Source organism: Osmerus mordax, chromosome 7, assembly GCF_038355195.1.
Source record: "Osmerus mordax isolate fOsmMor3 chromosome 7, fOsmMor3.pri, whole genome shotgun sequence".
NCBI lineage: Eukaryota > Metazoa > Chordata > Actinopteri > Osmeriformes > Osmeridae > Osmerus > Osmerus mordax.
The window spans coordinates 13,708,903-13,732,210 of record NC_090056.1 but is presented as its reverse complement, the minus strand read 5'-3'; the positions used below and the strand labels follow the sequence as shown (position 1 = coordinate 13,732,210).

Here is a 23,308-nt window from a genome sequence, read left to right as displayed (position 1 = left end):
TGTTTCTGTTTTAGCCAGTGTGATGGTTTCTCCTGGAAGCACTGCAGGATTTCCGAATCAGTGGGGTTTCCACGCTAATGAAGTCATGCACAGTCACAAACTATTTATCTTTAGTTTAGAGAGCAATTGGAGGAAAAAACATATATTTCAATAATCATTCTTTAGGGCACTGAACATTTAAAACTCCAAACTACTGCTACACACCTGTTAGAACATTTAATTTGTGTCATTAGACCTGAATGACACTTAGGTGACCTTAAAATAGGGATCCAAAATACGTTTTGTTTGTTCTACATGTGCTTTGCATACAAATGATCAACCATTATTTAAAATTGAATATGCACAAAATGTTCCAGGATAAATATTTTAAAAATCTGTCTCTCTCTTTCTACTTTTTACTTGTTTCTTTCAGGTATTGAACGTGTTAGACAGAGCAGTCACCGTGGATTGTGGAAAGTGGAGGTGGAGGGCACCATGCAGAATGAGCAGGGCCCATCAGCCTCTAGTGCTGGCATTACAACTCCCAGTATCACCACTGTGGCAGCCAGTATTGTCACCACTACCAGCACGGGGAGTCCTACTGTTTCCCAAATCTCAGTCTATGGAGGGATTCCTGACAGACAAACTGTCCAGGTACAACATTCTCTTGGCACTTCAATTTCTCTGCCCTGAAAAGACTAGCCTTTTAAAGGAAACTTTGCTGGTCACTGTTGCCATCTACTGGTCGACATACCACTGTGCAGGTAGATATTAAACACCCTCAGACATTCACATGAATCTGAAATAAGTTGAAAATTGAAATTAAATTAAATATTATTTAGCTTATATATAACTTATTTTAATTTGCAGGGCTGGCACTCACTGATCATTCAGACAGACTCTGTTATCTGTGTTGTCGTTAGCATGTCTTCATTTTGATCTCTATTGCTGACACTACTGACAGTACCATGGTTCAGCTACAAAGGACCTGTCTGAATGAAAGTTATTTTCATAGTTGAAAACCTTTCCAAAGAGGGCAACACATTAAAAAAAAGGCCACTGAATAACTCTAGGCTGTCTTGAGGATGAGGTGTCATTTATGTTTAATCCGTTGTCATCAATAGTCATTCTTATCATGTTGAACTCCAGGAATCCAGGAGGGTGGACACACTTCAAAAAACAGGTCACAGGTCAACCCTTTGGTCAAGCACAGATATCTCCATGTTGCCATGCAACCTCACATTGGCTGTCAGTTATTCTGAGATGTGATGATGCTGCTGGTGACTGAGTCCTCCAAGGGGAGGTGGGAGGGCCTAACTGGGCTGCTCAAAGGAGCAATTGGCTACACAGACACAACATGCATTTAGAGGAGTTCACTAGTGAATCCAGGTTCAAGAAGGTTCTAAGTTCCTAACATTATATAGCTCTTGAAGCTGACAAAAAAAACACTTTGTTCACACAAAGCCTGGATAGATAGTATTATTTTCTTTACTTTGTGCATTTTGTTCAGGGCACACAAGATGATTTTTCTTTCTTAAATATCTTTAGTGTGGTGAGTAGTCAGTCACTGCTATCAAATTTGTATTTGTATTGTTGTTACGTAATCTTATTGAGGCAGTTCATATTGATGCTTTGAGTATGTTTAGTGGGTAATAAAGTTTTATAGCATTATATTTTTACTATCTCTGCTGTGGTAGACACCTTATACGTAAATTACAACATAAATATACTGTATATATATAGAAATCATACACACATGTTGCAAATGGGCATAACAATTCACACTTGCATCGGAGAGCAAGCACACACAAACACGTACACAAGCAGTCACTTTGAGCTTGGTTTGGTTTGTTGCAGTCTACCATTGTTTAAACAGGGGCCTTCGGGCTAGTTCAGAGTGGAGGCAGTGATGGAGTAGGGCTGGCCCACTGGGGGTCACTGGGTCCGGGGGGGGGGGGCGGGGGGGCGGGGGAGGGCGGGGGTATAGGTTGGGAATGTGGCTCGGCTGTCACCACTCTGACTGATGATTTGGGGGTGATGGGGCACTGACCAGACAGTTCTAGAATTCTTTCAATTTTTTTTTAGTTTTTCCCTTTTTGGATACAAGATAAACATCTTGACACTTGTTCTTGTATAAACCTGCACTGTCTATGTGGTAGCCTCATGTCTCTCTCTCTCTCCCTACTTTGCTGTAGGCGATCCAGCAGGCCCTGCACAGGCAGCCCAGTACTGCAGCTCAGTACCTGCAGCAGATGTACGCAGCCCAGCAGCAGCACCTCATGCTGCAAACAGCAGCCCAGCAGCAACACCTGAGCAGTGCTCAGCTCCAGAGTCTAGCAGCAGTGCAGCAGGTCAGCTGATCTACACTGCCCACAACTTACTGGCTACTTTTTGTGGATTGATGACTAAACAAATGCAACTGTTGCAGAAAGATGAGACAACACGCTGCCTCCACGCTTACCAGCTTTTCCCCTTCCTGTGGGAGCTCTTGTGTCCTAAGGGGGTTACATGAAGATTTAGAACTTATGGTGCTCTGCCTCTCTCAAAGAACTTCCTTTATTCCCTTCCCTTATGCCCACGGTATTTCCTGAACCCTGACAGTGACGAATGGTTGTTTACATGGGGGAATACTGGGCCTGTACAGCCAAGGGTCTCACAACAACATCCCCCATGTCTTTCCTCATATCCTTGATCAGACAATCAGTGAAGACATCAGCTGCACGTGTATATGATAGCTTGATACCATGTCTGCTCTATGTGGTTTTTCTTGTCTCTGTCACATTCTTTTTTTTACTGCGTGGCATCGCACCCTTTGGTTTGTATGAGGCAAGACAGGTCTAAAACATTGATCTGAATACAGAGGATACAGTTGCTTTTTTAATGTGTAACGTTTCTCAAGTGCACAAACCAACCACATTGACTGACACAATTCATAGTCGAGCTTTGACAACAGCAGTAATTCCAGCCATTAACACTACACACACTTACATGTCTGCTGTTGAGCTCATCAATGGACCTCTGACAAGTCTTTTCCCATCATCCAGCTTGAACACTGCACAGCATTCACTGGTCTCCATCTGTCTGGGGCCGGGGTGTAAACATGGCCTGATGTATAACTCGCCCCTCCCATGGGGAACACTCATCTTACACTATGAGGGTCTGTAGGCTAAGATGGATAATAAACCACTTTGGGTCTCAATCATGGGATAATGGATTGCTCTGCAAATAGAGAGACGGTTTGCAAAGCACTGTACTTATCCACTATACGTAAATTGAACGAAAAAAAACGATTGATAAAATAGTTACTTTTATGTTAACATGTTTTTTTCCCAAGGCAAGCATGATGGCCGGAAGACAGAGCTCCAATGAAAATAATCACACGACTCAACAAACAGGAATCGCACAGACCACTGTGAGTAATGTGTCCAGGGATACTTACACGAACATAGCATTAACTGCACAAGTTAAAAAGATTCACAGAAATGGTTCCAGTGATTACTGTGCTGCCTCTGTCTACTCATCACAGATCAACCTGGCCACACCTACAACATCAGCCCAGCTAATCAACAGAGCCCAGTGTGTTAGCTCCGCCCCCACGTGCATCCCTCGGCAAGCAGTGCTCTTGGGTAATGCCTCCAGCCAGGCCCTAACAGCAAGCCAGGCTCAGATGTATCTGCGGGCTCAGATGGTGAGGAATTGGGGTTTCTTTGCATATATTGTACCAGCCTACACATATACTTTCACAAGGAGCCTTTTTGAACATGCAGTTATGGTCTTTGACAATGTGTGCAAAATCTGAGTATACTGTGAGAGTATGTAATCTACTGTAGAGAATTAAACACGGCATGTTTCTACTGGTTCATTCTGGGAATTAATAACTTCTTATTTCTCCTAAATCCTCCTAAATGTATGAATTATCTTCTTCATGCTGTCTGGATAGTCAGTTATTTAACTGTTAAGATATAGGGTAATGTAGATTGGAAGAGAGATTGAAGGTGGAGTGGCAGCTGTGTTTTTATCGCCAAAAGTCTTACAGAGAATTATTTTTTTTGGAACAGGGTCTTTTTCTGTGGTTGTGGTGGTTTTGATAATTGTATAAATTGATATGCACCTTAAATGGTACCCTGTATGCAAAAACATCCATCACTATCCATTTTCCAGCTCATTTTCACCCCAAGTGCAGCTGTCACTGCTGTCCAGTCTGAGGCTTCAGCCCAGTCTTCCAACCGACCGTCTGCTTGTGCACAGGTGATGTCCACCACATTTACTCTTGTATGTATCTGGGGGTAGCTTTTTATTGCAATGCATTGGAAAAGTATCATCCAAAGCTGTCATTTGACAATTTCCCTTCTTTTCTCAGGTCCAGAACCTTGCCATCCATAGCCAGCAGGGGACTCTCTCAACCTGCCCCTCCACCCTCACCTCCTCCTCCACCTCCTCCTCCTGCGCTCAACTCCAGGGCCTGTGTCTAAAGCAAACCTCCACAGGGTCTCAGCTCTCCTTACCGGCTGCCCACTTCAGGAGCCCTGCCCAAGGGCAGGGACAAAGAGCGAGTCCCCAGGGTGTCTCCTCAGGCGGAGGGCAGAAAGCAGAGGGTCCACTGGAGCTGACACACCTGGTGAGCGTGAGCCGCAGTTTGACGGCTGTTAGTAGCCACCCCCTCATCAGCCCAGGTAAGACCACAGAAATGTAGACACTCATCTTCTACATTTTGGATGCACATGCCAAGAGAATTGAATTTGAGTTGTATGCAGACCAACCAAGTGCACTCCTTAAACTTCCCCATTTCCACACACATCAGTACTGAAAGGAATTTCAGCACTATCAAAGTGAAGCAGGCTTTACTCCAAATGCAAACCAGCCCCTCATTAGGCAATGTCAGGCTGCTCCAAATAAACCCAGTAATACAGGAAATGACGAAAATGGCTTCACATGTGTAGTTTAACAAATAGCAGTTGTAATTCATCACAGTTAACTCACCTGATCTCTTTATGCAACATGTAGGTGTAAATGTAATATAAACTATAAAGCAATCATGAGCTCAAGACCAAACCCTTTCTAATATAATAATCCTCCCATTTCAATATTTACTTACTGATTTGAGAAATATTTAGATTTCAATAGCACTTTGAGATCTTCATAGAGTCTTCTACAGTCTTCTATTTCCTGCTGCTTTGTAGTTCTTAAGCAAAACCAGACCAGAGTGCAGGGGAAGCTAAAGGTGAGATGTATGGGACTGCAGCGAAGGCCCAGGCCGGGCCTCCCTTCTATGAGCTGTTTATAATGAGCAACCAGATGGAGGCTGAGAGGACGGCACATCTTCTATGTCCCCAAGCATGCGCACACAGGAAACCCATCCCCCCATTTTAGGGTTTAAAAATCAATAGGCAGGGACAGGAGTTTCTGTTTTTTATTAACATGCATGTTGCAAGGGATTGGGCTACCGTTTTGTTTTACCGTAAATTCTCCTTTGATTTAGCTCTGTGATATTGGGGTTGGAAGGGTCACTAGGGCTCAAATGAATTCTTGCCTGTACATCTGACTCATGTTAACTTGTCTCTAGCGTGCTCCTAGCCATCCAAATCTTAAAGACAACAGCTGCTGTTGTTGTTCAGTGCAACCCAGAGAACACACAATGTGGTCAGTCTGCCTTGTCTGGACTTGAAAATCACAACACTGCACTTGAGTATGAGGTTGGCAGATGGGGTGGTAAACTGAGTAAGGGTGGTGTGGCACTCTACACCAACTCCAGCTGAGAACACAGAAACATGTGCACATGGGAGGTCTGACTCACGTCTCTTGGCACTGATTTTTACCTAAATATCTCAAAAGCACTGGATGGATGGATGTCAAGTAATATTGTCCTAGTTACATGTTCTTTGTGTGAAGTGTTATTTCTAAGTGAAGTCATGTTTCACATTTTGACATTTCCTGGATGTTTCCTAGAATTGGTCAACATTTTGAAAAAGAAATCATGCACACCCCTTCTACAGTACCCTTTTCTGGCCTCAAGCACAAAAGTGTGTTCCACACTATTTTACCAGAGAACTATCCCTGAACCATAGCAGAGTGAGTTGTCGAAACACACCATCTACTCTCTCACTGTTTTGAAGCCTAAGGTTACATAGAAACTGTAGTTTATTTCATGAGTCGGCCACATCAAAGGAAGCATAATATAGGGCCGAAGACCATGAGAGGTTCCACATCTGAAATATGACCTCACATTTCTTCCTGGCCATCTCTATCCATTCCTGCATACAAAGTAACTTAGTTTACCATGTGGATGAGCAGAGCTATTTCACAGCCTCCATCAGTTTGCGAGTGCAATGTAAAGAATGAGACACAGGTGACTGATCTCGTTAACCTAAGACACACAGTCTGTGCTGCACATTGTGATGGGACTGCGGGGGATGGCAAAGCTATTATGCTACACATTGTTGGCACAGCTTTGTGATTTAGACGGCAAAATCCTAAATTTCTTGTGTGGAATGAAAAACAAAATGAAAAGTATGTAAAAACATATTGAATTTAAACTTTTGGGTTTAAGAGACTTCAACCCAAACAGATATCTAATGTGGCAGGAGAGAAGGGTTTTTGCAAAACTTGGGAGTCCAACATGTCTTCAACTCATTCACATATTACATCCAAACTTTTTCTTAAAAGAGGCTTTCTAGCTGTTTAGGATGTTGACATGTTCTGTCTGTTACAGCATATACCCAGATCCAGACTCACCAACTACTTCAACAGCATAAGCAACAGCAATTTGTGATCCAGCAGCAGCAACAGTCTCATCCACCCCAGAGGAGCCAGGCCGCAGTGCTTCACACAGCCTCCCTCCATACCCACACGCAGGGCCAGACGGTGCATGACCTGGCTATCCATCTCCAGGGTCAGACCCATTCCAGACAAAGTCCAGTCCCTGTGCTCCCAAAAATCCCTGTCCCGAGCCAGCAGACCACTATCTTCCATGCAACTTTGACCCCTAAGGTGCTAGCCCACAATGGTTCAACTCAGACCCAGAATGGATCATCTTGCACCCAGAATGACAGCAGACCCACCCCTTCCCAGAGCCAGGCTGGTCAGCCTAGTGCCAAACCTCTGCAGCAGGCTGCAGTCAATCTTCAGATCGAGCCACAATATCCAATCCAGGTTAGAATGCAACTGAAAGAGATGCTTTTGCTATTATCATCTAATATGCTTTTCAGTTTATCATCATGCATGGTATATTACAGTACTCTTAATATTCTCCCTTTCTGCTTTAGGACAGTGCAAATAAAGTGATGTCCAAACTTGAGCTGGCCATGGACCACAGCTCAACCCCATTTAACCAGCAGCTAACCATGAAATCTAGTCAGGAGGGCACCACTAGAGAACTTTGTCCAGATACCCTGAGCAAACCAACCATTCACACTGAAGGTAGGCATGAGGTTGAGGTGACTGAGGACAGAGTGTGTTGCAAGAGTGAGACAGATACAAACTGAAACTCTCAATAATGTGAAACAAAAACGCCTGTCATGTGCCCAGTAGAAAGTGGCTGACAGAGTGGGCTCTAGCTGGCAAGAGAAGGCTTATTGACTGCCTATGACGTCACTCCCTCCCTTATTCACAGCCATCTGTAGGTTTCCCTAGACCCTAGTAACAATGGCAGCCTCCACTCCAACTTTCCCCTCAAGCGGAAGACTAAATCTGTCACACCCCAGTGTCCATTGTACTGCTCCGCCAAAGACAGCTTTCACTGCAATTATGGGAGAGGGTCTGTAGAGAAGAAAGGTGACCATCTTGTCTGGCAGGTGTCTTGTCTATCTACTGAGTATTCGCACATGAATATTAGAACTGTAAGAACCAGAACAAGAACCTTTTAGCAAGTCCTGTCGAGCAAATAAAGTGAGAGCTATTCTTTTGTGGTGGTGTCACTTGCGAGAATACCTAGTGTAGCCCCGTAGACCTCCGCCAGGTTCCAAAGAGGCCTTGTGCCAGGCTGAGGACCCATCGGAGCATGGATTTTACCCAGATATTAGTTCTTTATTTCTAGTTTAAAAAAAATTATGAATTATGTCTTTTTCTGCTGCTTCTTGGTGTCAGTGTAGTCAGCTGTGAAAGGATAAAAAGCCTCCGTCGATGTGTGGCATTGATGGTTGTTGTAGCTCTAGGTTTAAGGATTTAGCCAATCAGAGAGAAAGCTGGATTCAGCTACTCACCACCATTGGATACCATTCCTACTCGCGCGGGCCAATGGTGGGGGTCCTTTATTTCCTATTCAGTTCCCGCATACAAAGGCGATTATAGTGTACATGCAAACTGTGGCCTGTGGGAGCTATCGTGCTCGACTAAACAGAAGAAACGCTGGAAAAAGTTTGGATGTGATTTTGTGGGCTACTTCCCATCTACTCATGTAAAGGGTGCGTGGTTTCATGGAATATTTTGAGGTATTTGAGGTTATGGTGTGCTTGTTCTGGGTTACCTTGGCGGAGGGATTATGAAAGAAAGCGTTGTTTGGAGCAGTCGAACAAAGGGGTGTGCTTTTCTTCCCCGTTGACCATTGTCAAGGCGTCTGGTTCAGAGCGGCTAGATTTGTAATTTGAAGAAACGTGTATGCGGATATATTTGCTTTATGCTTCGGCCAAACTGATAGTCTTCTAAAAATGTTATAGGCAACTTTTCACGTTGTCGTACTAATAAGAAATAACATACTAGCTAGTTTAATCATACTTAGGCTACCACATCGCGTAATAAACTAGATAGGCGGTTAAAGTTTATTTATTTCTATTTGAACAAAACGTGAATGTTATTTGTTGTTCTCGCATTCAATTTGCTGATAGCTGGTGGTCTAACGATGCACAGGGAGAAGAGTAAACAAACTATTAAAAGTAGCCTACTATTGTTTGATCAAGGCAATGATCCTGCAGTGTAGGCTGCATGCTTTTATTTCCAAAAAACGAATGCACAGCCACAGGTACCCACTTTTGTCCAGCAAGTCTGGTGGCAATGTGCATTCTGCATTTTACGTCCGTAATGCATGCGTGCACATCTGATTCAAAAAAAAAAAAATATAGTGGCAATAATAACGCTGTTGCAATTTCACCATCAGATAAGGGGGGCGTCGAGAGGCTGAATGCGAAACCACCAGGTGCGTGCTCAGCCCCAGTCATGACATCGGGGAATGGGAACAATGCGCCCACGGTGACTGGCAGCACCCCACAGAATGGCGAGAGCAAACCCCCCCAGGCCATAGTCAAGCCTCAGATCCTAACCCACGTTATAGAAGGATTCGTTATCCAGGAAGGAGCCGAGCCTTTCCCTGTGAGTAGGCTACAGAACTTGGTAGAAAACCTATGCATACACACACAAACTTAGTCGCGCGCACTCACACACATTCGTGATGATAATCATGTCTGATGTTTGTACTTAGCTAAACCTCCTCTAATGGAGTTCTATTTCTTTGGGGTTCTTGGATGTATCTGTAGATGGGTTGTTTTTGGAGTTATTTGAACCATGTGGTCAGGGCCATTGGACTAGGTAGGATACAGTGATATTTTACTTCCCTCTAGTGGACAACAGAAGCACTGGATCCCAAATGTCTTACTAAGAAACATGTTCCATGACACTAGAAGTTGATGATTAGTAACATGAAGAACAGCACAGTTCTGTCTTGTCTATACCTTGCAGCACTTAAATTTGGTGGAACTTTTCAGTTAAGTTCTGCGGTGTCTTTCTGTCCTTCCAGGTGGAACGTCCCTCGTTTCTGATCGAGAACCTGAAGAAGCAGAAGCCGACCAACATCAATACCACAGACTCAGAGATGGAGGACCTGTCTCAGCAAGGTAGGAGCCACTTGAAAGCTAGACCCTCTCAAGACCAAGGTCCATGAAAAATGTCTTAATTACTTAATCTGTGATGTCTAATACACACATTCTGTCAATACTTTTCGCATGTTTTCTATTTTGCTCAGTAAACCTGTGACTGATAGGCTGTTCTGTGTGTGCAGATCTGAAGCAGCAGCAGCAAGAAGAGCCCATGCTGACCTGTGAGCTGTGTGGCAGAGTTGACTTTGCCTACATCTTCAAGAGGTCCAAGAGGTTCTGCTCCACAGTGTGTGCCAAAAGGTAACTTGAGTTTCCCTGTGTGAGTTAGCTTAGGAATGTTGATTTACACACAGCTATACTACTGAAACCAACTCTTTAAAAAGGGTCTTGTGTTGCACATGCTCATTATGTACAGAAATTCTCATCTGAGAGAATTATTTTCTTCTTCATCTGTTATTCTTTGGTAGGTACAACGTGGGGTGCACAAAGCGAGTGGGCCTGTTTCCCAATCGAAATACCACTATGGAGAAACTAAAGAAACAGAGGGCTTCCAATGGAAACAACCAGAATACCAGCTTGGAGTCCAAAAAACAGGTGAGGGCGTGTGTGTGTGGGGGGGGGTCATTTCACAAGCAGTGTTAGCATATTCGATGTTGGCACCTACATGGAATTAGCTTGCCAGGTTTGTTAGCTACTAGCGTCCTAGTTTGCGCTAAATACCTAGTGTGTAACAAAAGAATGGTAGTGATGGTCAGATACTGCATTGGACTAGTGTTTTTTTAGAAACTGAAAGTGACTTGTGAATGCTCTATTACACAAGAATTAGTTGAGGTCCACCTATTTGCTTTCAGACTACTGCTGCCAAGCAACCAGCTGGTGGCTCTTTGTCGTCTGTCCATGCCGGTCAGGGGGAGTCTGGGCATTTCTCAGACATGTCAAGTTACGACGGTCCTCCTTCTCCACTGTCTGCTGCCAGCTCTGGTACCCTGCGGGTGCAGACGGGCAGAGGGCCTGAGCGCTTGGAGAGTTGTGGGAGACAGCTGCCCCTCCTCTCCCAACACTTCCTGCCCAGTGACCCTGGAAAGTGGAACGTAGAACATGTGTATGAGTTCATCTGCTCTCTGCCAGGTGGGCACTACCAGGTTTTTAAAATGATACCCAAATGCAGTCAATACTCTTACCAAGGTTGTTTTCCTGACTGACCAAGTGCCGTTTATTTTGGTCCTAGGTTGCTTGGAGATTGCTGAAGAGTTCCGTTCTCAGGAAATCGATGGCCAAGCCTTATTGCTGCTGAAAGAGGACCACTTAATGGGGACCATGAACATCAAATTGGGACCAGCGCTCAAGATCTTCGCTCAAATCAGTATGCTCAGAGACTCGTAGCCACCTCGTCTTTAGGCCAGCTCTGTCTTGGCAGAAAGAACATGGTACTGGCCAGGATTCCAAAAACTGACCTCTGACAGCTAAACCCTAAATAGGCTGGGCAGTTGTGTAAGACTAGCACACTACTGGTCCATAGCACATCATGTGTGGCACAGTGAAGATGAGTCAGTAGAATGTCTTTGTTTCAAGTCGATGGACAGCCTCTACTGTTTAAGTAACTTCATTTCATCACTGTGGATGAAAACCGGGTAGCATGAACAAGCTACACCCCAAATGGACACAAAGGCGTGACAAGTCTTTTACCAATAGTTAGGTCAGGTTTTACCAAATGTGAGCTTAATAAATAAAGGTGGTCACATGTGATTCTCCATTTGCTCACCATGAGGTAGGGCACAGAGTATAGTGCAGCCACTGTCTGCCTTGCTGGCATAGCAACGTACTTTTAACAGCTAAGCTAACTTTAGCATTGGATTGAGCTAAGTTCGTAAACCTGTATGCCTATTCACAAACTTGTAATTCCCATCGGACTGATGACATTTCACCAAGCATTGCTCTTCCGGCCAAGATCATGATCAGTTTTTAACGTTGTATTATACATTTTGGGGAACTATGAAACACTGAGTATTCGTTTATTTTCTTTGATTGTATGTGTGCCACGTGTGTCACATAGTCACATACTATTATTGCATCGGTTGGGCTTTGAAAGGTCAGCGACAACCAAGGTCAGAGTTCAAGTGTATGTTCGAGCAGTGTGCCGTGCCAATGGTAGCTTCTACATAGTTGGGCACCACTGCTCTCCCCATACGAAAACAATGGCACAGCCAGCGCAGAGCGGTTTCAATCCTGATCATGTGTCACCAGCTTTAGAATAACTAATTTATTTGTCTCTTGAGGGACAGTATTTTGGTTCATACACAATATTTGGATGTGTATCTGGATTCTGGATGAAATATTCAGAAAAGCACAAAATGCCTTTGTTCATATTGTCTTTGTCGAATGTAACAGACACTCTAGTGGTGCTTGTAGTACAATACATGTAATGTGTGAGGTTAGATTTGATATTAGATCTTGTTTTGTGATGGTTATCTAAACCAAGAATGCCTGTTCATTAAACCATATCTACCACCAAAAATACCCCTTCCATGAAATCAAATGTTTCATCCTGTAGAACCATGAAATGTACATTTTGTACATTTCTTGAAATGATATGTTGGCATATCCACAGACTGTTGTAATAATATGATGTACAAAGAAGATAGAATAAGATGAATAGTATTGAAAACATTGTATCAAGGGTCTGTAGAGGATAGTCACTTACTTGGTCAGAACAAGTATGACTGTATTCAATAAAAGTAGGAAATTAATGTTTGCCAGAATGTTATACATTCATCAGTGTCCTTTAGGCATATCCTACATTAACATGAACATGTGACATAAGCAAAGCAAAGCAAATCAAGTGATCAGTTTGCCCCCCTCACTTGTTATGGTTGAATATCTTTTTAGAGTTAATCTTGTAAATCACTTACAAATGTTAAGGGTTGTCATTACATACTTGCCTGCAAACCACAATTCCTGTTAAGGGCTGAAAGGTTGAGACACCTTGTATTTTATGAAATAAGTGTAGTTTATTGTATGAATACTGACTTGGTCTCTAATGTCTTTTAAAATGCAGTCTACCACGACATGAAAAAAGTTATAGGTCAGTGTAAACAACTATCACGTATGCATGGATCAAGTAAATATTTGCAGATACAAATGATGACCTTGTTGCCACAAGGCAGTAATGGTAATGCATATTCATATTTATTTTCATTAGAATATCTCTGACATTAAAGAGTGTGACTTCAAATTCATTCCTGAAGAAATGTAAGAAATGCAACAATATTGTCATTTATAATGAAATGATTTAAAATGCTTTTAATTAAATGGGTCTTAAATACATACTACAATACAGACATTATCGGAGAGATGAAGGTATCCACTCAACAACCAGTGCAGGCAGGAAATGTGCAGATCTCACAAGCATCATAATGGGCTGTAAAAAATGCTGGTGACACAAATAAACAGTAAGTGAAGGTGATTAAGGATTTATTTCAAATACATGGAGGAAGTAGCATTAGTTGACTTACTCGCAAATGCAGAAGCATGCCGGAATAAATGGAAACAAGCCAAATGCAGGCACAAAGCACAATCCACATACATTCTTACTGTTTCGCTTTCACACCCATACTCCAATTACAAGGAGTTTAACCACAAACCTCAAACCTTTGAAGATAAGGATATGCCCTATATACCTAGCTTGGCGAAGGAAGTACCAAACTCCTTGCTTTGACACAAGGATTGGAACTCGGTAGGGAAAGAGGAGTCAGAACATATAGCCACCGGGTTGATCTGTACTGAATCAAGATTCAGATGTTGCATCAGCATTGGACATCAGATCCCAGAGTTTCATCACAGCCTCGAGTGGGAATGTGAAGTTTCTTTCCTAGTCAAAAGTTTGACAGTTTTGGTCAATTAAAATTAGATTTTTACAGGACCCTCATATTAGTTAAAAAACGAATGCAAAGCAGAGTATTTAGGAGTCAAAACCAAAACGTTATCGTAGTTGTATGCATCATCTCAACTGCAGAATGCATTCTAGTTATTGTTAGAAATGACAATATGTGGTTGACTACCTGAACTGCAAACTCAAATTTGAATGAGTTCTTACCTGGACAATGACAGCATTAGACAAATGGCCTAAAGCCAGAAGAACCAGCTCAATGGAGAATGCAGTCTTCATCTCGGTCTTCATTTGAGTTGTGTTTCTCATTACCTGAGTTCCTTTGGTCACAATTCTCTCTTAATAACAAAAAGTGATTTGTTAACAGCAAAGTTTTACTTCCCTTATACAGGATCCAGTAGGTAACTCTTAAAGCATATTATTGGCCAGAAAATGTGTTATCTAGTTAGTAAATACCATGTCACTCTTTATGGTGCTGTAAAAGTCTAGGTATCGTTCCTATAGTTGCAATATCAAAGAGGAACTAATGGATATGAAATGTGTTTTATTGGATGTGTATAATGCATGTGAACTGTTGGATGTTTGGTAGTCTTTAATGTGAAATATAATTTTTGTACGTAACGTTTTGCTGTCAGTAATTATCCTCCTATGTTTGAATTTAGCTAAAAGGATTACCACATCTATTTGAAAATGTATGCAATAACATACATTTAAGACTTGGTTGATTAAACTACTCTGTAAGCCATACTGCACTAATATGCTTTTATGTTTTATTCCATTTCATTTTCAGGCTACTTGCTTATCCTGGCTTTAGGTAATTCCCAGAGTTAAATGTTTTCATTCATTTGTTCATTGTCGATTGAACAGTTTTACATTTAAAGTGCTGTTTCCAGCTCCTGTGGTGATTTGTCTTTTGGTCACTGCTTACATGGGCGAACTGAGGGGATTACAGAGGTTTACCGGAGGCAATCTTTAAATAAATCGGAAAGGTTATAGACAAGGAGAAGGAAAGTCTAAGAATAGGTGTAACATGCCGTGTGCTTCAGAAGGAAATGTGTTCATCATAATCACCGGAAGACATTGCCTTAGGTGGCTAGATGCTAAATGCTTAAAACATTTGTTATTAGCTCTTCATGGCACATATACTGCATAGAAGATGCAAAATAACCTGACCAAGTGCTCCAGAACTCATAAAAAAGGCCCTCTGACAATTGCTATAGAGTTAAAAAAAATACACAACCATTTACTTGGCTTCATCCACATTCAAACATAGGCATTTCAAATTGCTCAATTGGTATAAAAAGGTCCTATCGATAAAAAGTATTTCTCCAGTCTTTAGATTTTTTTCCTTTCTTCCCTCTCCCCTCAAGAGTCAAGGGGGCACTTTGTCATGGGAACCTCTATGTTGTATTTCCTAGTTTTGTAGTCACTCAGGTGCAATGAACTTTAAACTTTGGAAGTTCATACATATGCCCTTGAAGAAAACGGAATTTGCCATACAACAGAAAAGCTAGTGATTGATGAGCGATGGGCATAGATGGACGATATTTCAATCACTTCCATCTTGGTAATGTTCATGTTTGTGCTCTGAGTTTATTTGGTAAATATTGGCCGACGAGATATCCGGATCACGTTGTACGTGTTTAATCCTGGGGAGTCAAATCCAGGGGACTGCCTCTTTTTATTGAAGACGTAGAAGTTAAAGAGCTGTCTGTCCTGGGCCTCAAGTGACACGGAGGCGCTGTTGACCTTCAGTTTGCAGGGATACTCCCTCTCAAACACAACCCTGAACACCCTCTCCTCCAGGTAGTCCAGCCTGATAGTCCTGTACTTAACTGGCACAGAGGTGTCCACCTGGGGCCCAAACTGCTGCATGATCAAAACCCCATCAACATCCACCTTGATCTCATAGAAGGTCATGTTCTTGTAGGTGAAGACACCCACGTAGGGCAATGGGTCGGGCGGTGGATTGAGGTTACGTCGGGCATCCCTAAAGGCGCTTTCCATGGCAGGGATGAGGGAGCTGTAGGCCTGGGTGAGAAGGTCCTGTTTCCCTGGTCGTACCCCTGCCATCAGAACTACGAGTCCAAGCTTTAATTGTGGGACCAGGGAGAAAGTGGCTGCGTATCCATCCAAATCTCCATCCTTCCTCACCACTTCGTAGCCCAGCTGCTCATTGACTTCCCATGGCGTGCCAGTGGAATTGGCAAAGTAGCCATCGTGGCAGCGGAATAGAGGGGTTAGCATGGTCTTCAGGGTGTCTTGCCGAAGAAAGGGCCGGCTATAGGCCCCCAGCAGAATCATAGCCAACTTGGCCATGTCAGCTGCTGTCGAGTACATCTGACCGGCGGGGCGATACCAACCCAGGTCGTAGAGGGGAGCTGGTTTGCCACTGCTGTACACTCCCACAGCCATCCGGTTCTGAATGCCTGGGGTGATGTCGAAGCCTGTGTCCTCCATCCCTACTTTGGACAGGAGGTTTTCAGACACCCATTGCTCATAGTCTGAGTCTGTTATCTTCTGGGCCAACACGTTGGCCAACAAAGAGAAGGCCACGTTGCTATAGTGACATCTGGGATTGGGAAAAATATGGTAATATGTCATACTCATTAAGTTTCCTATTACATGAATGTGAGCATATAATGGGCCAGGACTCCAAAAAGTGCAGTAATCCACATGGGCAACAACAAAGTATCCAAAGCACAAGGATAAACAATGAGGGTGGGAGGGAGGGAGGGAGCTTGGTTACTTACTTCGTGCCTGGGTCTGCCACTAGGACATCATCCTTTAACAAATCAGTGGCGGACTCAGTGTCTCCATCCCAAAGGAGACTGGTTGCTCTCAGCCTTCTAGGCAACCCTGTAAATAACAAAGGTATGTTTTCATCCTGAACATACATATTACATTCAAGTAAAGCCTTTAGGTAGATGGTATTTTTATGTTTATTGTTCGCACCTTCCGGCCACAGTAAATTCTGTGTTTGTGTAAACCTACATGGCAAATAAAACCAAATTCTAATTCTGATAAGGTGAAATAACTATAAACCCTATTGAATCCCTCTATACAGCAGCACCTGTGTGTGTGCAAGGCTCCTCAGATGAGTGGCCTGGGCTGGCCTGAGATGTTAACTGGTCAGATAGCTCATTACCGTGGATCTATCTTTAGAGACAAGCCTGGAGCTAATGATAGATTCTAGGTTAGATAAGGTTTGGGGTAGCCAGTCCTTAAGATGGAGAACACCATATTAGCATTAGCACCCAGACATAGGTATTTCCCTTCCAATTTCCCTTCTAGAGTGTCCTCATTTTCTTGGAGCCAATGGTAGGCTACTGCTTCTGTAGGCTGTATACTCATCTGTTGTGTATGGTGCACAGACACAGTGTACAGAGACACAGTTGCTCTGTTATCCATTGTGCTTCAATGTAATCAAGTGTCATTGTACCAGGTGCCTCTTCAGAAGCTGTTATAAAACAATGGAAGTAATTATGTTAAGTAATGTGGAATTAAAACCATGTATTTACCAGACAGCTGGCTGGCCATGCGGCGTAAGGTAAGAGATGGAAAGCGGGGCCCCGGGGCAAGTGGTATGCCTGTGTCCCATCTCTTCCCCAAGGGATTCTTAACGGTAAAGTTCTCAGCATATTTCTCCAAGGGGTCATCCAAGGATTCAATCTTTCCTTCCTCCCAAAGCTTATACAACATCAGAGTAGGGAAGATCTTTGACAGACTGGCAATTCTGTGGGGTAAAAAGAAAGAGATTTAAGTTTATTGCACAATGATTTATTATACTTATATCATATTCAAAATGTTGCATTACATCATATTCATATATTTGTTTTACGACAGTCTCACCTATACACTGTGTATTCATTGGGTGAAGGTGAGGAAGGGCTACTTCCATTTAGTTTGCCAAAGTGTCCATTCCATAGCACAGAGTCATTGAAAACCACAATGGCAGAAAGAGCTGGTAGGCTGATGTTGTCAATACTTGACCTTAAAAGTGTATCAATCTGTTGGGGGAGTGGTGAAATTGAAAAGCGTTCAATGACATGACATCTTTAAATCTTTTTTGCAACTATGAACAGGGAAATTCACTCCTGTTTGACATCAACATGTTTGGGACCAACTCACCTGTTCTAAGGCCTCCTTGAGCACTGCAATAGGGTGCTGCAAGGGTACAGGCTCTGGGAAGCGAGGGCACATCTTTTCTTCATTCACCCCCTTTCTTTCTTCAATTTCTACTGAACGAGAGAAAAGGGGAAGTCACATGATGTATTACACTTGCCAGAGTGACAACAGCCAAAACCAAGATAAAAGCACTGCATTTGTCTACCATCACTGATACTCCATATCAGGTATAAATCATAGTGTGCTCCCAATTAGACAAGTGATTACTTCTGTACCATACTGTTTTCTGTCACCAATGGAAGGTTCTGGTCATGTTATCAAGCCATGCTAGAGTTCAGTACAGGACGCCCACCTTCCTACAGTACCCCTCCTCTGGCCCCCTCCCCCTTCTCTACGTTTAAAGCCTGCTTTAAAAGACCTGGTAATCCTGCAGTCACTATGTCCAGCTTTGTGTAATCCCCCAGCAGCCCATGCAAACGAGCAATTATGCCAAAGAGGCTAAGGAAGCTAAATGTACAAAAGTGGTTTCAAATGTAAACATTGTTTCTTATAGGTTTGTCGTTTGCTTGGGACAATGTGTGCATCTAAGAATGTTGTTACTAGAACAGCACTCATCTGAGGAATAAAGACATGGTCTTCAAAAATGGATGAGAGCATGGGGATTTACATGTCATATCTTTCTAGAAACAACTCCTTAGTTTTACCTGTTTGTAGTTTTGGCATCCTGTACTGCCAAACAAAACATCCAGTCATGACACAGGAAAGCAGGAAAAAGACCACCATCCCTAACTTGGTCCATTTCACCTTCATTCTGACTGTTCTGTGGATTTAATAGGAAGTTAGATGTCAGTAATGTAATAGATAGCTTTCTGTCACACCATAGCCTCTTTTGGTTTTTCCTATACTGACATTTGAGCAACTTGTTTTGTTTGTGAAACCTAGTGTCTGTGTATCCCAGCAATGCTCAATTCTTTTCAACACCAAGCTTCACAACAGGAACAATATCAGATGACACAAACAAGTTCAACATCACCATCAAATCTAACCTGAGCTAAACATATGTAATCTACAGACCTGTTGACTGAACTGTTGTAGTACAGTTGACTTACCACTAAGTTTGCTCACTTGAGAAGAACAGCTTTACAAGATCAAAACTTCTCCCATTATGGATGGCTTATCTTCAAAGGGACTTCATCAAAATTAACCCCCCATTCAGAAAACCAATGTTTTTGTTCCTATTACCTCTTCACAAGACAAGCCTTCAGTACTGTTTCTGTTCAGACATATCGTTCCTGAGCATTCACTTGCCACCCACTACCTACAAGTACTTAATCCTGTCCATGATCCCTGAACGGGTGATTCTATTCCCACTCCACCAACTGCAGGACTGTGACATCATAATCTGCAGAGATTCAGCTGTAAACCGGTTGACGGTGGGGCTGAGGAGGGAAACCCTTAAGCTCTCATCCTCAGCAATCAAATCATTCAACTTTGGAGGAGGGTAGAGGGGGTTTCTATACTGGCTTCACTCATCCAACATTTGGTTCTTGTGATTATACTCCCAACAGGGTATCAACAAAAGGGCTGGACTGCTGTTTGGAGGTTACAGAATGACAGAATTTATGTCCATACCAAAAGTAATCAAATAAGTGGTTTGATTCGAAAGAAGTCATTAATTATGAAGCAGGATAGTGATGGTTCTGTAACCATCTCAACTACGACACTGCCAAGTCACTTTGTTTAGAGCTCTGTTGATCAAAGCCACCCACTGACACACTGAAGGCTGTGGATTAGACGGACAAAATGACACTGTAATGCCTGTGTGGTATTCTGTGTTGCTTTGATGAGAAACAGATGACGATTATCAGACATATGCCACTGTTTCCTTCTACAAACAATTCAATGGCAGGCATTACAACTACTGTTAAAGTGATGGTATAAATAATATTTCGGCAAATATTTTAAGGTCCACTATAGATGGTTTACAAATTAATAAAGATCAATTGTTGAACTTTTACTAACCTTGATCTTAAACACAGCCATAAGCATTACCATGACCATAACCACAATTATAAACAAAAATGGTTATAGATTCACATCTTTTTACTAATCCTATTGCACCAGCTGTAGCTCATTTGGAACCAAACCATGAATTATATTCTAAACTTGACATGGTCTCTGTTCTCTTGACATCCCTTAGCAAATAACATTAAGGGTAATTCAGTTGCTTCACACATGCACAGAAAAACACTGCACATTTAGGTGAGCCTGGAGAATGGATGGCAGGTGTAAATAACAGGTGACAACTGGGTTTTACTCCTTAGGTCAATACATCCTGCGTCCATGAGATATCCTCACTGACATCTTAACTACCTCATTGATATGAACACGGATGTACTGTATGTTCTCATACGCATCAGAAAAGGCTCAACGCTTACTTTTATTCAAGCTACATTAGTTTTTTCACTTCACTTCAGCCTTTTTGTCTTTCTCGGACGGGTATTAGCCAGTCCTTCCAGAAGAGGGCGGTAGATACTGTAATTTTATCACATTAAAACGCATCACATCAGGTTGGATTCTTTTGGGATTATTTAGAAACTGTGATCTATCTAAACAAAATCAGGATTGGATGAAAATGGGACGAAAGATGGCAGAGCTTTCAGAAAACTGCCAGACGGTACTCGTGGATCATTCAGACGTTTCGGGAACCATAAAATCACTTGAAACAAGATACAATTATAACAATTGTAAAGGTTTTACTAGTTATGTAAATATTGTCCTGAAATGATCTAACTAAACTAAACTGTCTAAACTGTCTAAACTATCTAAACTGTCTAAACTATCTAAACTGTATATTTTAAAACGTCTTCTTTTTGTCCTTGGTATGACATCACATGTCAATCAAACCTCCCACATTTGGCCCTCGGCCAAAAAACTCCTCCGCCTTAAAGTTGCTTACCAGAGTGAAAGACCTCCAACTTCCTGGCTTGCCTCTAGTATTCATTTGGGAATTATTTTTGTCGTAGCTGTGCTATAGCTGTAGACTAAACATCAAGTCAAACAAAGACTGAGGGTGGAGAGGAAATCCAGACGACAAACTTGATGGTACCTGGATGCAAACGATGTCTAAAACTAAAAAATTAGTGCAGCGTGAAGAAGTATTTACTATAGGCCTCCTTTTTACAATCAAATGATTTCATTCGTTACAATACTATTGGAAAAAGAAAGAGATAACTGAACACAATGCATATTCAGCCTTTTTTTTTTTTAAGTCACTATGTTTTCATTGAGTCTTGCTTATTCCATTTATGCTGGAAGAGAAAAAGGAAGTTGCCACTTGCTCATTTAGGACCCCTCCCATCTCTTGTGTGATCTCATCACTGCAACCACACAGTGGAAGGTCACTGAGCAGTAGATTCACAGTCTGATATCAGCTCCACTTGCTTGAATGATCTGCTCTCCCTGCCGCAAACGCAGTTGCCATTAATAGTAATTCTGATCATCTGTTTCTGATCCATATTTAATTGAATTAAATGACATGCTAGCTGTGTTGATTTTGTTTTACTAACTGTGAAACATGTTCCAATTAAAGATAATAAAATAAAATTATTTCTTCATCGAACAAAATAGGTTTTCATTTGAGAATGAATGTCTGCTCCAGAGATGTAATAACTTTTCAATATGAGCATATCCTGCAGACTGCATGGTAGTCATGTTAGTGTATACCCCCTGGACATTGCTGGAATAGTAGTCTTGTGTCACCTCCGCCAGCAAGGTCAATCTTTTCAATTTAGTGCAGAGGCCTTAAAGGGCAGCCTTACTTCAGCACGCATCACGATCAAGCACACTTTCAACGGTTGCGTGGGGCTGGGGAATTTACTATATTTATGTGTCTAATGCGTTCATGAAGCAAATATCTAAATATGTATATCTTATATATTACCAGATGTGTCAATCTAATCTACTGAATCACACTAAACAAAATTGCTGTCAAATATAATTTGGTACAGTGATCACTAGCCCAGTTGATTTATATTTCCCAGGGACTTGTTTTAGCCTGGAGGAAACAGTTTTTTACCATAAAGCTTAAATCCCATGGTGACTGTGTTGTGTCATTGTAGACATGAAAGGGTCAGGGGTGCTGTTTGATACTGGTGTGAGTCTCCAGCACTTGCCTTTAGGCAGAGTGGGTGTGCTTTTCTTACAGCATGACGTAACTCCATAGAATAAAGAAGGCTATTAAAAGCTATCTCTATGCGGTTGTTTAGCTTTTTGTGTACTGTAAGAGACTCAACAACGTGTGTGTGTGTTTCTGTGTGTGTGCCTGTGTGTGCATGTTGTTATGTGTGCGACAGAGAGATTTTCATCTCTACATGCTGGTCAGGAATTAGTCTTGTATTGCCTTGGGATATATATATATCTAATATTAATGAAGATATGAAAGAAGCCAGAGAGAAACCAGCTTCATAGTTCAATTTATGACCCGCAAGTCAGGACAGATTAGTCCTGATTGGATCGTTGGTGCCATGTGTGACCTACAATCTGTGCTGTGCTCGCATTGGCAGACTGGATGGTCGCCGATCTCCCTGGGCAAAGGTTTCCATGGGAACGACCCATTGGCTCCTCTAATCTGCTGTTTTGCAGCCCTCACTCATCTTGAGGCTGAGTTCTGCTGGATTCCTTTATGTCAGTCCCATATTCTTCTGCTCTATTTCCTCACTCTCTAGACCCACTCCCTCGCTAGTCTCCCCTGCCCCCCTCCCCCCTCTTCTCCTCTCACCCCCTCACTGGTCTGCATGCTGCTCTGTTGTAGCCCATTTTGATCTTTGTCTACTGCACAACAATTATGATGAATCAGATTAAATCTCACAACATATTTCTAGCCAAGGCTCTCCACCATTGGTAGTTGAAAAGAATACGTTCTATTACAATACAAATAAATAATACGGAATTAAATATATTAAAAGATTTTCGAGAATCCACATAATATAAAGATTAAAATGAAACCTCTTACAGACAATACCTTTTAATGCTATAGTAATATGTGTTATATTATTCAGCTGTATTCTGTGCTGAAGGCTCCTGACATGGAGCTGTTCTCAGCTGTCAAGCGGCAGGAGAGAGCAAAGGGGTAAGCAGAGCTCATCTGCAGTCTATCACAGAGTGTGCCATGATACTAGACTTGCACATGTGGGTGCCTTTGAAATGTCTGAGGGGGTCCCAGAAGAGAGGATGTGGTAGGTCCAGACAAACATCATACTATCTCTCCAAAAAGCAAAAATGTTCTTGCTCCAAAGCACCCAGTTTTATTTTTGATGTCATGGTTTTTATTCAACCCATTATGTTCACATTCGACCACTCATTAAATGAGTTACACGTTTTTCTTTTGAAGCAGCTCCATTGAATATCCATGGGTATCGTTTTAATAAGCCCAGATAACAATCACTGAAGGTGTTGTAATCCACGTCTGAGGTGAACAATGGAGACTAAATGGAATGGTGGTTCAGTTTAC

The 23,308-nt window shown here is 42.2% G+C and overlaps 2 protein-coding genes and 1 long non-coding RNA gene across 3 annotated transcripts; 1 reads left to right on the top strand and 2 right to left on the bottom strand.

Moving 5' to 3' along the window:
- The first annotated feature begins 474 nt into the window (after positions 1 to 474).
- Positions 475 to 12,512, top strand: phc2a (polyhomeotic homolog 2a (Drosophila)). Its single transcript, XM_067239842.1, has 15 exons — positions 475 to 633; positions 2,175 to 2,330; positions 3,314 to 3,391; positions 3,506 to 3,667; positions 4,141 to 4,227; positions 4,340 to 4,652; positions 6,689 to 7,128; positions 7,242 to 7,395; positions 8,799 to 8,801; positions 9,068 to 9,279; positions 9,704 to 9,800; positions 9,965 to 10,082; positions 10,250 to 10,376; positions 10,634 to 10,910; positions 11,011 to 12,512. The coding sequence occupies exons 1-15, from the start codon at positions 475 to 477 to the stop codon at positions 11,163 to 11,165; spliced, it is 2,538 nt and encodes an 845-aa protein (XP_067095943.1). The 3' UTR covers positions 11,166 to 12,512.
- A 518-nt stretch (positions 12,513 to 13,030) lies between these two features.
- On the bottom strand, positions 13,031 to 13,989 carry LOC136946480 (uncharacterized). The gene is made up of 3 exons (XR_010876904.1): positions 13,876 to 13,989; positions 13,460 to 13,650; positions 13,031 to 13,212 (listed from the first exon to the last, which is right to left on the bottom strand). It is a non-coding gene; the product is annotated as an uncharacterized lncRNA (long non-coding RNA).
- A 1,272-nt stretch (positions 13,990 to 15,261) lies between these two features.
- On the bottom strand, positions 15,262 to 18,606 carry lactbl1a (lactamase, beta-like 1a). The gene is made up of 6 exons (XM_067240738.1): positions 18,501 to 18,606; positions 17,800 to 17,906; positions 17,521 to 17,678; positions 17,190 to 17,404; positions 16,422 to 16,527; positions 15,262 to 16,240 (listed from the first exon to the last, which is right to left on the bottom strand). The coding sequence occupies exons 1-6, from the start codon at positions 18,604 to 18,606 to the stop codon at positions 15,262 to 15,264; spliced, it is 1,671 nt and encodes a 556-aa protein (XP_067096839.1).
- Between the last annotated feature and the right edge of the window lie 4,702 nt (positions 18,607 to 23,308).